This window comes from Lagopus leucura, unplaced genomic scaffold, assembly GCF_019238085.1.
Source record: "Lagopus leucura isolate 7727_CA_CO unplaced genomic scaffold, USGS_WTPT01 Super-Scaffold_100001, whole genome shotgun sequence".
Lineage (NCBI taxonomy): Eukaryota > Metazoa > Chordata > Aves > Galliformes > Phasianidae > Lagopus > Lagopus leucura.
In genome coordinates this window covers 7,818,135-7,832,920 of record NW_024962262.1, presented here as the reverse complement: position 1 = coordinate 7,832,920, position 14,786 = coordinate 7,818,135, and the positions used below count along the sequence as shown (strand labels likewise).

The following is a 14,786-nucleotide window of genomic DNA, read 5'->3' as shown; positions in this document are numbered from 1 at the left end:
GAGGATGGAGTTCAAATTCCTTACACATTCACTAAACTCAGATGTGCCAGCAGTTATTTCTTAAGCAGTCCAACCTGTCCACTCTGTGTCTGATCTGCACATGTGGAATATGGCAAACAGTATTCAGTCAACCATTTTTTAAAACTGCTAATTAACAGGGAGTGCAACTGGGCAGAGTGGCCACACAAACCTGGTAAACCACAAGGAAAAATGGAAGAGTAAGGTTTACTAGCAAAAGGGCAAGGTTCCCACTAACATGAAGCTCAAAGAATTTCTTGCCCAATAAAGCAAGCAACTCACATTCTTGGTTAGAATTTCTGCTAAATGATTATCATTTTAGGCAATGAGTACTAGTATTCTACTACTATTTTACTACTATTCTCTAGCTACTAGAATGAAAAATGATTTTCATCTTTCCATAACTGATAAGGCAATCACATGCACTGACCTTAAGATATAAATAAGTATAAGTAAGATTTTAGGTTCAACATGAATTTAATAGTCTTTTTGTACAAAATTCCTGTAAAGTAGCAAAAGAGTAGAAATGATTAAAATGAATGCAGCTACAGAAGTAACAAAAGTAGCAGGGAGAATGAAATTACATCTGCAATTCCCAGCTTTAAGAAGACCACACTCAGCTCAGATGCAAGCAAGCACAGTACTCTTGAGGCAGCTGACTAAAATGAGAAATGAGATCATGAAACTAAAGTTTGGTCAGCGCTAAAGAATGACACGTAAGCTTCACTGATGTAATTAGCACCATCATTTTAGATAGTTCTTGATTTGGAACATTAATCTTAAATACATTATGAAATGTTTTAAAGTTATGTATAACAGATATACTCTGACTAAGCATGAGCAGACTACTGAGAAAACAAAACTACATCTGACAAATTCAATATTTTAACAGCACAAAAACATAATTCTCCCTAACCATTCTTTAAACAATCTTTCTTCAAGGAAAACAACCACCCATTTCTAGGCATCTTCTAGCTCATGAGTCATTGTAGTTGGTCACGCTCATTTAACACAGAACAAACAAACAAAACGAACGAAGAGTAAAACATTAAAATTGGGCAAAATTCTGATTTTCACCTGCAAAGTGAATCCTATCTAAGGATTTCAATGAATACGTTGCCAGTTTAGCAGAGCTCTCGTAACACAGCCTACTTCATTCCATGCACCTGGCATGGAAGGCATGTAAGTGGGTAATGTATATGTTAAAAGCCCTCAAGAGTTAAAACCCATCCCAACTGTACTGCCAGCAAACCCCAAACCAGGTCAGATTTCATACTGCCATAAATCATCACACACAAATTGTATTTAGAGCATACTTTTATGTAGAGAGGGATTCAAGAACAAAGCATAAAGCTAAACATTCATTTTGCCACAGTTTGAAAACAAATTCTGTTTACAGAAAACAACATAACTACTACAGTATGATACAGTTGTTCGCAGCAAACCAGCCAGTCTTCAAATTTTATTTTTTCCTATACACATTATACACAGAGAGCTTTTCCTCCAATAATCCTACCTACTGACGGTTATCATCTCGACTTTACAGCACTTCCATACAGACTCTGACTAGGAGAACATGTTCCATGCAAGTTCAGGAGTAAGTATGAAGTTACTGGCAGACCTTCCTTCCACTTTTATCTTCATGAGACAATAACTCAGTAGAAATTACTTCTTGTTTTCTTTCCTTTCCCAGTGAAAATGCTGATTTTTATAAATTTTGTTGATACTGCAAGCCTCACTGTGGGGATAGGTTAGGCCAGAGGTGAATTTCAGGTCTGCTAGTGACTACATCCCCTTGCTTAACACACTCACGCAGAAATGTCAGCTTGCATGATTCACTTTTTGAACTAGGGATATCTTTTCACCCATCATGTTGTGACTGTGTGCACAAATCTGCACAAATCCCAGGTGATTTTCACAAAACCAGATGAAAACAATAATTCACTCTCAGTAAAACTATTTTTCTACTCATGCAGACTAATAACGACACGAACTGTATTTTCTAAGCAGTTGTTTTCCATCCTTACATAATGCTTTTTGTGAAATGTGTGCCAAAATTGATCTCACTCCTCTCATTCATTGCTATAACTTTTAACCTCCCTTTTTTTTTTTGTTTTCATTGTTTTCTACCTGCAAAATTTTTGAGTATTTTCTTCCCAACTTTTAAATCTATCTTTCCATGAGCTATCACAAGTTATCAGAACTTGCAGAATAAAATCTGCTTTGCTGGAAGGTATAGAGGGAACCAAACCTTAATCGTTGGGGTCCAGAGGAACTCTGAGCTGTACATCTAAGTGGCTTGCTGCAAGTCTGGGAAGAGTTAATGACTAAGCAGGGGCCACACGAAAGTTGATATGCCTGAAGTTACAGATCTCATTTATAATTTCAATTCCTTCCTATGTTTTTAAACAGATGTACCCAGCTAATATCTTTGTAATTAGTCTGTGGTACACTGAGTAACAAATTATTTCAGTTTTCTCAGACTGACTCAATACCACATGCTCCCATACATGTCCAAAGTGGAATGCACAATATAACCATTTTACAGAAGTCTCAGGAATCAGACAGCAGCAGAATAAATCACTCTGTGAACAAGCTGTGTACCAGGCTTCATTAGTTATAATTACCCCCAAAATATGCTCAGCAGAATGCACACGTGTCATCTGGGAGTGACACACAATAGAGTGGGCAACTTATAAACTCCTCCAAGCACAGAAAGAGTCCATAAAACAACTGGCTTGTGCATTTGGATTCATGTGATAACACCTCCTATTGCATAAGCCACCAGATGACACAGATGGGGCAAATCCAAACAAGGAACATTTCTTTTGTATAGGCATTGGACTTCATTTGATGCCTATTCAACCAACAAGCCAGGAAAGCTGAATATGAAACACTAGACCTTTGTCCCTTTTATTTCCCAGATTGTGCCACACTTGCTCAAAACAATGAAACGTGTATGGTTTTAAATACTTTGAACATAATGTCTGAAAGAAAAACAAATAAAAACAAAACAGAAATGTTAAATCTAACATACTCACAGGAAAAAAAACAAACATCTCTGAACTGTAAAGGGAAATATTTCTAAAGTATATTAAACAGCATCTCAATTTCATACACTATACTACAAAAAGAAGCCAACACTGACTGAAGCTCTTTGAGAACATGTATCAGTATCTGATCTACTCTTTTTTTCTGAAGGAAAAAAGAAAGTATTAATTAATATTACATTTGCAGATTAGACCACCTTCCCTTAATGATTATTACAGAACCAACCACTTTACAGTTACTGTGAAATGGATCTCACCTTAACTTCACTATGCACTCATTTTTTTTCTGCTTCCTGCATTCTCTGCCAATCATAATAACTATTTTCTGTCTATTACACTTTAATATCATACCAAATGTCTTTTTCCTTCCTTCCTATTCTTATTATTTAAGAACTGACTCTGTTCCTGGTCTTCTCATTAAATGTCTTTCCACCTTGTTTCTGTAATTTTGTTATTGCTCACTTCTATAGAGATTCAGTTGTGAAAATATTGAAGGTAAGTACTTGTTTACTGAAACTAATTTATGTTTCACTCAGAGGGAAGCTGATATTCATATACACTTCATTTTACAGACTGATTTAATGGTAAGTGTAATGCTCAAGTTAAACATGCACATGTGTGCTAGTATGTTAATATGAGAATATGTACTGTTTGCAGATTACCCATGTACCCATATCAATATGAATGCTCACACACCAATTTAATTGCCTACTAAGTGTATAAACGCACACAAACATACCTTCATAAATACAGGCACACTCTCAAAGAACACCCTGCACCTTTGGATGCTGTATACAGGGCTCATGCTGTACAGCTTTTTCAACATGCAATGAAGAAACTGTGTGACAGTCCCTACCAGTTAGCTACTTCCAAAACAGTCCAGCACATAACTCCAAAGGTCTGGCTGAAGAATGGATTGAAATTAGTCACTTACAATTGACTGTGTGACCCTGAGTGACTCTGAGCTCTGTGAAACTAAAGGCTCTAAAAGGTAAACACTCAGTTATTTTCATACACTGGACTCTAGCTGAGGTTCATGACTTTAGGATGCTAACATGAAATGTCATGTAGAGAACGGAGTATATCCCCAATATGTAAGTTCAGTTAAGGTCTCTTATAAATAGCAGCAGTTAACCTGCGATCTGTGACATCTGCACAACAGCAATGCCGCGTGGATGTAAGCAAGGACAGAACCTGGTCCACGTGGCCACATTTATGCGCAGTGCAACCAGGAGGTCAGCGTGCAGTATTTATGCACTGAACACAAGCAAATTCTCTGTGCTCACAGGCACAGTGGCAGCAATTTCCTATTTTTAAAGCATCAGAGAAGGATGAACAATTGGTGAATACGAGCTGCTAGCGTATTATTTGAAGTTACTGCCTTCTCCTCCTTTTCTTTTTTTTTTTTCTTTTTTCCTTTTTTTAAAGAAACAGATATTGAAACTGTCCCAGCTAATAATTTCATTTTGACACTCAAGTTTAAAAGGTTAAGTTACTATCTGAAGAAAGGTAATCTGGCTGCCTTTCATAGCAGCCTGCAAGCTCTGCAATCTGCATAGAGAGGGGCATTTGTCATCATTAGCTGAGCAGTGACAGCTGGCACCTAGGGTGTCCCAGATTCAAGAAATGGCAAAGGCACTCCTTTACCTTAAGTTGCCATTAACTGTAGCATGCTTCGTAAGAGGCAATATTTCCTTTTTGTTATACAGCAGTGAATGCATCTACACTTGTTTCAGCATTGAGAACAAGCCAATGTACAATTAGCACTTTTAGACATCAGATTTTTAATATGAACAAATATTCAATTCCTGCGAAAACAACAGCAATTGTCTCAAAATCAGGGCACTTCACTTTTTTTTAAAAAATACATTTTCACAAAATTTATTTATGGACACAACCAATTATGAATAAAACAGTTTTTAACGACAGGTATGGCACTGTCACTTCAAGCCAGGGATGCCTAATTGCTTAAAATATGCAGGTTATTAGGGACAGGGAAAAAAGCAGTCTTACACTGGAATACAAGTTAATGCAGTACATTAATGCTTTGAAAGAATACTCATGGACCGCTATTTTAATAGCAGCATTGGAGTGTATTCTTAGCACATGTTTGACAATCTGCTGCATTTTTTTTTTCTAAACAGTGCCATGAAATTGTGCAGATGAATTAATATTTAAGGTTGTAATAAATATACGGGATGTGTAAAAACCTATGAAAGAGGTTGGTTTCACAGCAGCATCAATTATTCAATCTACGAAAGAGAGAAGAAACGGTTTATAAACAGGAAAAGACCCCGATTTGGTTATTCTTATAGAAACAAAGTACAAAGTTAAAAACTAATATGCTCTGACACTGAAAATAAAACCACTGAATTTTAAAAAGAAAAAAAAAACCCTCACTTCTCCACAGACTCTCAAATTGGGAAACATAATCCATAATGCTCGATTTTGCATTATTATGTAAACTAGTTTTTCACAAATAAAACTAATTTTTGTGTTAATGTAAAATCTATGCAAATACATGCAGTCATTTATCAGGAAAGCTGACAAGCATTCCATATTGGAGAGGGAAAATGAAACTGCCTCAAGAATAGAGGCAATTAATTATTTCTCTATTTTCTCTTCCTCTGTCTTGAGGCACAAAAGTTATCCATCCAGTTAAAACAGCAAATGAAATAAAGAGATTTTTTTTTTTATTTAAACACATATGGCTTTTGCCTGCAATACTGATCACCACAAGGTCTACAGATGCCCGTGGCTAAATTGTACACTGGCAGATGCACACAGGGGAAAACTGTGTTAATGCAGTGTGGTGAACAAAACAAATGAAGAACTGAATTTTGGGGGATGGGGGAGAGAGGACTTCTTTCACTCCATCGAGATACGCAGTTTGCCTACCAAGAGTGGATTAAGTTAGTTACAAATCTAACGTGAAAAGTTTCTTTCTCATCCAACAAAAACCTAAATAGGACAGATAGAAGAAAAGATTCAGGCTGATCCACACGGTTTTGTAAGGGACGTATTACAAATAATGGGTTTGCCAAGATAAATGGATATATTATTTCATTTTTGCAATTAAGGGCTAATAATACATAATGAATGCACTCATGGAATATAATGAGAAAACTGTTGTCCAACATACTTGCTGTCATTTTTTACCTCCTTAAAGAAGCAATCTGTTGAAGTGTAGACAAGAACTGCAAGAGATACGGCACAATCTAGCATATGCAGTGCACTCTTGCGCACGTCCAAGTACTAGCAAGAGTTCTGTATTTGTTAGCAATTCCTTTTTATAAGGTTATTTTCAAAACTGAAGCCAATTTAGCCACTTTGTGTCCAAAAATAATTTGTATAAGAAAACAAGAAGTGGAAATGGTAAAATACTCACTGAAGATAAAACAAGAATCCTTGTGTTTGCAGTAACTTCTCTCTTAGTAGGCCCGAACACACTGCGTAACTTTAGAATTACCACGGTAATGACCAAACAAATAATTATAAGGAATGCATTTGCAGTTCACTTTTGACAAGTAAATGTCACACAACAGAAGTAAATTCACACCTTTAAACTAACCAATGACAGGAACAAAAAAAAAATCCTGGAAGACTCCTTCAGTTTTACAAAATAATTATTCCAAATCACCTGAAACCCTAAATAAAGATTTTAAAATGTGAAATAATAAAGGTATCTTCTTCAGCACACCTGAAACTATGGAGACTTAGGATAGAACATTGTCACTGCCCTACCAGAAACACCATATTTTTTTCTTCTTTTCAATGGCACTGATGTATTATAAACTATAACATGCCCAAATAGCAAAATCTGTTTCTACTCTCAAGAAAATTGATGGCAATACTGCAGTAAGATAAACACAGATATTTCCATAAGCAGCTCGTATTTCTCCTTCAACAACTGTATTGAAGATGCGAATTTACAAGACTGTCACTTCTGCAGTCATTCCCACTTCAATGACACTGTCACTATGCCACAGAGGACCCCATTCTGTACACTTTGTCCTAGAGCTACGCTGAAAAAACGATACAGAGAAGTAGGAAGGGCAGTAGGTGACCTATATTAAATTTTCATACCCAAATAAGTGGAGAACCAGAGTGATTTGGTGTTCTTAATTGCAGTCTTCATTCTCCTCCAGACAAAAAAAAAAAAAAAAATAAAAAAAAATTATGCTCTGCAATTATTACACACCACCAGTTAAGAAAAAATGTTGAGTGGTGCTGGGAGCACCAATATATTTTAAAGGCCAGAAGACTTTAGTATCAAGCTTTTCCTCGACAAATCTCTCCTCTTCTCCTCTAACTAGTAAGTTGGTTGACATGTTTATATTACAGTTACAACCAGTATATTTTAGGAACAATGAATAAGTGTTTTTAGCAAGTATGTTGCTTATATTTAAGACTGTTAAAAGATCCTGTACCTTTTGGGAGTTCTAGAAATAGTCCTGAACTTGTGAATGTGTATGAAAAGTCAATCTTGAGATTTTGGAAGCAAAATCTTTCACCTATTTCTATGAATAGCCTCATCTTTCTCATTTAAGAAACAGAGTAGATTAAGGAAAGTATTTTTGTGGGAGCAGTGTGTTAAGCTAACAGTATCATCTCTAAAACAATGAAATTAACTGGGAGGTCCTGCTTGAGAGAAGACCAGATGCTCAGGCCAAAAACATACTTTCCTTATTATAATGACCAATGTGTTTGATACTTTAAACACAATAAAGGCACTCTGTATCCATGCTAGTCATAAATTAACCTCCAATTGTTATCCTTCTTTGGCCCCAATCCTACAAATAACTGCCCATGGGCTTAACCAACTGTTGGACTAAAGAAGACACTGACCTCACCAGCACCAGCCGACTGTTTAGCTAATCATATGTGTATTGGCAGGATCAGGGACTTCATAAGGTTCAACGAAATATATTAATCACTCATGACCAACTCACTCAATTCCTCCCTTCACCCTTATTTTGAAAGAAAATATCTAAAAGCTGCATTAAAAAGTAGAAGTTGGCATTAAAATATGCAAGGCATGTCTTTTTATAACTAAGTTGAAATGAAATGAGTTACATAGGTGATTTACCATACCCATGCTATTGTAAGGAGAGAGGACAAAGGCTTAACATGTATTGTATGCAGCATAAAAATCAGCATAAAAATCACAACGAGACAAAACGTACACGAAAAGAGGGTGCTTAGTAATAGCAGTATATAGGCCAGCATTTAAAGATGTGAAGCAACATGTTCTCTGCAGATTTCAGCAGTTCTAGCAACTATCTGCAAGAGTGTGTAGTTGAGTTTGCTGATGGACATGAAACAAGCTTACAGAAAAACGTCGGTCCCAAAAGTGTATCTGTTGAAGACACACCACTCTCCCACTTCGAACGGACAAACAAGATGTTGGTTTTCTCATAAAATGTAGCATGAAGAAGCTGAGTGATGCTGTAATTCACATAATGGTTTATTTCACATAGTACCATGCTTTAGTCTTGACATTTTCTAACGCTCTGGTCTTCCCTCAGATAACATATTCCAGGGATAGAAGTTACCAAGGGGAAAGGTTAGCTGAGAGATGAAGTCTCAGGAAGCTGCTCATCCAACACATACGGCTTTATTTTCAAGGTCAACATTGAATATTTTCAGTCATTTAATCATATGCAGCACGAAACAGTAATGAGAGCTCTGCAGTGTTGGATGACCTGCTACAGATGTAGTAGATTAAAAGGCGCTAATCCCCACTGATTCCATACTCTTCTCAGTGCAGCAGAAAAGAACACTCTCAAAGCAGGAGATCTTTTTTTTTTTTTTTTTTTTTTTTTTTTTTAAACAGCAGCGTTGGACTCCCTAAATGAAATGCTGTATTGAAGGAATGTCTGGCTTTGGAGAAGCTGATGTAGAAGCAAACCAAATGAATAATTCAATGCATTTTTTTCCTGCTTGGATGTTTCTGCAGCTCTAGCTAAAATCACAATTTGCAGTTGGGCGAGCTCTATGTTTACTTTTGAGATGTAACATTTTAAAGACAACAAATCAATTGCTGTTTTTTTCCCTTAGCAGACTGCAGATTAGAAGAATTTAAAGCATTAACTGTTCATCCGCGTGAGCTATGGTGACAAAGTCCAACACTGACACAAACTCTTTTCATATTTTTATTTTTAATGAAAAGTGAAAATGTACACACGCTAAGTTTAGCACTAACGAATGTGAATTGTGTATAGCATAAGTGAGCTAGAATACTTTTTTTTTTTTACCCCAAAAGTAAAAAAAAATATATCTACAGAATACTGTAGATAATGGAAGAAAAACATCTGAATACATAGTTCTACATAAGTGTATACACCAAAATCTAAGCAGAGAAGTGTATAACGTCATCATATTCAAGCTTTTACAAACCCTCTGTAACTTACATTCCAGCTTAGCACTGTCATTCCTAAACTTGAAAGTGCAGTCAAAAAGTAAAATGCAAATAAGAGTACAGAAAATCTGAAGTGCCATCAACTTCTTTCACAAAAAAAAAAAAAAAAAAAAAAAGATGCTGCGCACTTCAGATAATGTGACATTTAAAGCAAAGTCTCCACAAATATCTGTCTTTAGTTTTCCTACTTGCTAAAAAGGAAAAAGAAAAAAATAGTGGATTTATTGTTGCTGGCAGGATGATATGGATGAAATAACCAGGATGAATTGAGGGGGGGAAGGGGAGAAAGAGGAGCTAAGAAATCAGATCCATTCAATGAGCCTTCAAACTCACTTCAGCAGCAGGGATAAATAATTTAATCAACTCCGCTTCATTTTTTCCGAGCTCCCCAGCGCAATAGGCAGATATTAAAAAATAAAACTTTAAAATTCATGAGCAGTTGCGTGCGGAAGAACTATCGCCACATAATACGGAATATAAAGTGCTATCAGTGTAAGCGCTTCATGTGTATATGCATCTGCGTGTGCCTTTTAGCTCGTATTTTTCACCGTATGAAAAGAAATCATTGGTGAAACGTATAAACGCAACTTTTTTTTTTTTTTTTTTTTTTTCCAATGTACAGTTTGGAGGCGTGTGCGAGTACCTGCAGTCAGGCGTTTTCAGCACTGTTTGGCACTGTGGTTAACGAGAACACCGCATGACAAGGCACTGCACTTAGAAAGATGTGAAATAACAAGTAGGGTTCACCAAAGGCAGCTATAGGGCTCTAATTGGGGGAAAATAGCTAGAAAACAGCCATTTGGTAAAAGTCACCAATATCAGATGGTGCCATTAATATGACAAATGATCAATCATCATTTTAACGAGGTGATTTTAATCCCCAGAACAACTCCATACATATAAAAATAAAACTCGGTGATGAAAAGGTGTTCCTTCCTTTTATAATTTATTAAGGACGCATCGATAAACGCGAAGGAAAACGAACGGCACCGAGTGGTCAGAAGTTCCCCAGATAGTCCTATTTTGTACTACGTAGTGGCAGTTATATATCACCGTTTTCAGAACCCAAACCACACCGCCGACTTTTCGCCATTTGCGGCGCTCGGGTCACCCCCGCATTTACATCTCAGTGGTTGAGCGGTGGCAGCAACGCCCAAATGCCCGTATTTTCAAACTGCCGAATGCGTAGTTTTTACGTGTGAACCCAAGTGATGCAGCGAAACTAATCGTAAACTTTAGCGCTAACCATAACCCAGCCCACGCTACGTCTGACACTCACAACGCACCCGCACCACCGAGAGACAACAAATACACATAAAACGCATTATCTGATATTCATATCATCTACGGAAAGCTCTGATTTGGCACACAGGGCGTCATTTTGATTTCCATTCATTTTGCTACACTGTGAAAATTCAGAGTGCCGGCAGTTACGGGCACTTCTGCCTTCAGAAACCTCCGCGGAACCTACGGGGCGCGCACAAAGCTCCCCGCTCCCGAACGCTTCCCATCCCTGTCGCGCGGCCGACGACGCTAATCGCGTGTCGGAACTGGGGCTGCGTGTCGTCATCCCCAGGAAGCGGCCGTTCCCCTCGGAGGAGACGGGGCACGCAAAACCTCCGTCCGCGCGGCTCAACTTTCGTTTTCAACCGGCTCAGGAGCTCCCGGTGACACGCAGCCACCGCCCCCGGCCACGAAGGGAAGGAGACTCCGCGCCGGGAGGCGCCGGGGTGGGGACGCACCGCCGCGGGGCCGCACCGCCGAGGGCCTCCTCCTGACCCGGGACCCGCTCGCCGGCCCCGGCTCCGCCGCTTCCCCTTCCCCCCGCGCTCTGGGGCGGCGGGGCGGGACGCGCGGCTCGGCCGGCGGCGGGGAGCGGGCCGGGCCCGGGTGGGCGGCAGCGGCGGCGGCCGGGAAGGAGAGGGGCCGGCAGCGCTCCGGGGGAGCCACGTGGGCCCACTCGGCGGCCGCCCCCGCCCGCCCGCCGGGAAACCGCCCCCAGACGCGGGCGGCGGGCGGCGAGCGGCTCCTCCCGGCTCCGAGCCGCCAGAGGGAAGGCGGCTGCGGGCCGAGCTGTCACCTGCGGTCTCGCGGCCAGGGCACTGAGCCCTGTAGTACCGATGGGCAGCAAAAGATTCCCAGCAGCTTCCTGGAGGAAGCGGCACGGAGCGCCCGCAGCCAGAGCGAGGGAGGGCGAGCGCCGAGTGGGAGTATTCTTCACTCTGTGCAATAAAGTTGGTCGTGTGGATACGGTGAATGAATGTCGTGAAAAGTGCCTAACGTCGTGACCTCTCCTCAGCGAAAGACAGGGCTGTGACACCACTTTAAGAATTAATAATCGGGAAGCGGCTTAAGGATTCCTTAAAGACAAGCGATGAAAAGCTTTGGTGTCAGTTCTTTCTTTCTTTCTTTCTTTCTTTCTTTTTTTTCTTTTTTTCTTTTTCTTTTTTTTTAGAACGTAGGGGTTTGTTCCAGCAAATACTGCAGAGCAGAAGAGTTTGACTCTCCGGGTGTTTTGCAGATCGAGGTCCCGATCTGAAGGAACTGAAGGAGGGATGTGCCGAGCGCGCGTCCCACGCCGGCTCCGCGCTGTCAGAGGCTGCGGCTCCGCGGCCGCTGCGTCCTTCTCTCCCTCCCTCCCTCTTTCCCTGCCGCGTTCCGACTCAATGGATACCCGCGGAGCAGCCAAGCGCGCACCTCCGCACACAGCAGAGCGCACCGCGGGGTGCGGGCACGAAGCGGGGAAGCAGCGGATGGGATTTTCCCTTCTATCCGCCGCTGGTTCCTTGGAGGGAAAGCCAACAAGACGTTCAGCTATTGATTCTACTCTCATAAGGCACAAACACAAAAAACCGAAACGCGCTAAGCCTCCGCATCGATTCGATCTGCTAAAAGCACGCGAATCGCGGAGCTTGGAGGAATGTTTTATTCCGAAGGGCTCTGAATCGCCGCCGATAAGCTGCCCCGTTGGGCGGCCCCTCCGACGGGAGGAGAACTCTCCCACGGGCACGAGCAGGGCCGGGCGGAGGGAGGCGGACGGGGCTGGGGCTGAGGCCGGGGCCGGTGCGCGGGGTGCGTGCCCCACACCTGTGTGCCAGTCCTTCCGAAGCGCCAACACCGCCCGAGCCGAAGGCAAAGGAGAGCGGCTTCCATCTATTTCCCACCGCGCGGAGGAGCGGGGGCTTTCTGCCCGTCACCGCCTTGCCGTGTGTATGTGCGTGCGTGTGTGTGTGTACACAGATCTATCTCCTGGAGAGGGATTAATTAGCCGGCTTGGAGCCGCGAGAGGCTGCAGTGACGAGCCCAGTGGCGATTGGCCGCCCGCCCGCCTGGCCCTGCCTTTATAATTTCCACACGAGTGCATCTGGGCTCTTATACAAACCAAGAGGCAGCGCCTCTGACATATCCACACACACACGCGGCACTTTTTCCACCGTCTGATTAACCGCCCCGCACACACACGGTGATTACTACGGGAAAACGTAAATAAATACGAAGAGGTTCTCTTATTTCGACTACTGGAAGGCTCGCTGTGTCTCAGTGCAACTTTTGTTTTTCTCGCTGCCGGGGAAGGTGCAGCTCTCGATGCTCTCCTCTCGCTCCCGGACCCTTTAAAAGAAGGGGGAGGAAAAGCATCGCCCCCCCCCCCCCCCCCCCGCCCCGGCCCCCCGCCCGCCCCCCCGCCCCGCACACTCCGCCGCGGCCGATCCCAAAAAGCAGGAAGAGAGCATCCGAGGAGCAGCCGCCGCCCGCGGGAGCCGCGCGTTCCACTCCGGAGGCGGCAGCCCGATTCTCCCCGAAGTTGGCTCCCGCCTTAGCAGCCGCATTGGATCCCACAGCCTACTGCGAGACTCCGGTGTACAATCCGGATCTCTGCCCCAACATGATCGCGGCCCAGGCCAAGCTGGTGTACCACCTGAACAAGTACTACAACGAGAAGTGCCAAGCCAGGAAAGCCGCCATCGCCAAGACGATCCGCGAGGTGTGCAAAGTGGTGTCGGACGTGCTGAAGGAGGTGGAGGTGCAGGAGCCGCGCTTCATCAGCTCCCTCAACGAGATGGACAACCGCTACGAGGGCCTGGAAGTCATCTCCCCCACCGAGTTCGAGGTGGTGCTCTATCTCAACCAGATGGGGGTCTTCAACTTCGTGGACGACGGCTCCCTGCCGGGCTGCGCCGTGCTGAAGCTGAGCGACGGCCGCAAGCGGAGCATGTCGCTCTGGGTGGAATTCATCACGGCCTCGGGCTACCTCTCGGCCCGCAAGATCCGCTCCCGCTTCCAGACGCTGGTGGCCCAAGCCGTGGATAAGTGCAGTTACAGGGACGTGGTAAAGATGGTGGCGGACACCAGCGAGGTGAAGCTGAGGATCAGGGACAGGTACGTGGTGCAGATCACGCCCGCCTTCAAGTGCACGGGGATCTGGCCGCGGAGCGCTGCCCACTGGCCGCTGCCCCACATCCCCTGGCCCGGCCCCAACCGCGTGGCCGAGGTGAAGGCGGAGGGCTTCAACCTGCTCTCCAAGGAGTGCCACTCGCTGGCGGGCAAGCAGAGCTCGGCCGAGAGCGACGCCTGGGTGCTGCAGTTCGCCGAAGCCGAGAACAGACTGCAGATGGGCGGCTGCAGGAAGAAATGCCTTTCCATCCTCAAAACGCTGCGGGACCGGCACCTGGAGCTGCCGGGCCAGCCGCTCAACAACTACCACATGAAGACTCTCGTTTCGTACGAATGCGAAAAGCACCCGCGGGAGTCGGACTGGGACGAGTCGTGCTTGGGCGATCGGCTCAACGGGATTTTGCTGCAGCTCATCTCCTGCCTGCAGTGCAGGAGGTGCCCGCACTACTTCTTGCCCAACTTAGACCTCTTTCAGGGCAAACCTCACTCGGCCCTGGAAAACGCGGCCAAACAGACGTGGCGGCTGGCCAGGGAGATACTGACCAACCCGAAAAGTTTGGAGAAACTTTAGAGGGGAGCCCTAAAAGGGCCCGAACCGGCTTCTGTCCTGACGAAGTTTAAGCTTCCCGTTCGAAAAGTCAGAGATTTCCAATTGACATTGCAAACAGTGTTCTCTTAAAAAAAAAAAAAAAAAAAAAAAAAAAAAAAAAAAAAAAAAAAAGAAGAAAAAAAAGGAATATAGCGTAGGCTCTTCACCGAGAAAAGCGAATACAAACCGCAACCGCAAGCATCACTCCTCCGGTCCTCGTCACGGTTTTGCAGTTTCCCGCGAAAAATAATAATAATTTAAAAAAAAATTAAAAAAATAAAAAATCAGTGTGTTACCCGGAAAAGCGAAATTGGCC

General features: G+C 43.1%; 2 protein-coding genes across 2 annotated transcripts in view; one reads left to right on the top strand and one right to left on the bottom strand.

The window, feature by feature from the left end:
• Positions 1–14,786, bottom strand: part of NBEA (neurobeachin) — a 466,212-nt gene that overhangs the window by 135,842 nt on the left and 315,584 nt on the right. The window lies entirely within an intron of this gene.
• On the top strand, positions 13,318–14,491 carry MAB21L1 (mab-21 like 1). The gene has a single exon (XM_042867405.1). The coding sequence runs from the start codon at positions 13,373–13,375 to the stop codon at positions 14,450–14,452; it is 1,080 nt and encodes a 359-aa protein (XP_042723339.1). The 5' UTR covers positions 13,318–13,372; the 3' UTR covers positions 14,453–14,491.

Excerpts from the sequence above, each read along its gene's own strand:
- MAB21L1 (XM_042867405.1), top strand. The coding sequence starts at position 13,373 with ATGATCGCGGCCCAGGCCAAGCTGGTGTACCACCTGAACAAGTACTAC.